Source organism: Tupaia chinensis, unplaced genomic scaffold, assembly GCF_000334495.1.
Source record: "Tupaia chinensis unplaced genomic scaffold, TupChi_1.0 Scaffold000634_1, whole genome shotgun sequence".
Lineage (NCBI taxonomy): Eukaryota > Metazoa > Chordata > Mammalia > Scandentia > Tupaiidae > Tupaia > Tupaia belangeri.
Window position 1 is genome coordinate 3,938,051 of NW_006160154.1, and position 855 is coordinate 3,938,905.

The 855-nt window shown below is 47.0% G+C and overlaps 1 protein-coding gene across 1 annotated transcript in view; it reads right to left on the reverse strand.

Annotated features, from left to right (window-relative positions):
- The window catches only part of SPATA13 (spermatogenesis associated 13), a 169,627-nt gene that overhangs the window by 101,492 nt on the left and 67,280 nt on the right, over window positions 1-855 (reverse strand). Inside the window, 1 exon segment of the mRNA XM_006159529.3 lies at window positions 1-357. This exon segment is cut by the window's left edge and continues 21 nt beyond it. Within this exon segment, the coding sequence (XP_006159591.1) occupies window positions 1-240 (240 nt within the window). The 5' untranslated portion in view covers window positions 241-357.

Below are 855 nucleotides of genomic sequence, written 5' to 3' on the forward strand. Positions count from 1 at the left end.
CTTCCGATTCACAGAGAACAGACGCACGAGCTTGGAAGGGCTCGCTCTGGTTTCCTGGGTTTCCGTATCGCCATTAGGGCTGCTGGACCCTCCGTTCTGACACACTGGGGAAGTTACCATCTTGGGGTCCCTCGGATCAGAGATAGAAGAGGTGGCTGCAGCTCCTGACCCAAGGCCATTCTGAGCTGTTGTCATGTTCCTGGGGCCGGGTACCTGTGGCCACTGGGCAGCCTGGTTCATAGCCACATACACCTCTGTGGCCCCCGGCCCCACCTCCAGACTTTCATCTCCACGGTCACGGCCAGCCTGGTTTGCACACCTGCTGTGCTCATGGGGCTCCTCGGTGGTGGCCACTACCTGCAGCACAAAACAAAGCAGGTATTTAGCCACTGAACCCAGGAGGAGCGTATAAATAGGGGAGACCTTCTTGTTAACAATTACAATAGGGAAAAAAAAGGCATGCCCCATTAGGAATGATCAAATAAGAACTATTTTAAAGTTTTTTTTTTTTCCTTAATTCATTTCAGAATAAGTTGAAGAGAAGAAGGCAAATACACATGCTCCTTATCTAAAACAAAAAGATAGTAACGAGTCATGCAATCTGGTAAAGTTCTGAAGTCACAGAAACCTGTGAAGAAAAACCGCTGAAGTGGAAATGTCAAGGCATTCTTTAAGACTGTTCTCCCTTATTTGAATGGAAAGAACTTGCTATTATCAAATATTATCAAATACCAAAAACACCTCCCAACTATTTCAATATGTTTCACACTGAAATACCAGCCTGTGGGACCAGCAGTTGGCGTAATGGCTATGTTGCTGGACTCCCCTGTAGTCGACTGCAGTTCGAGTACTTGA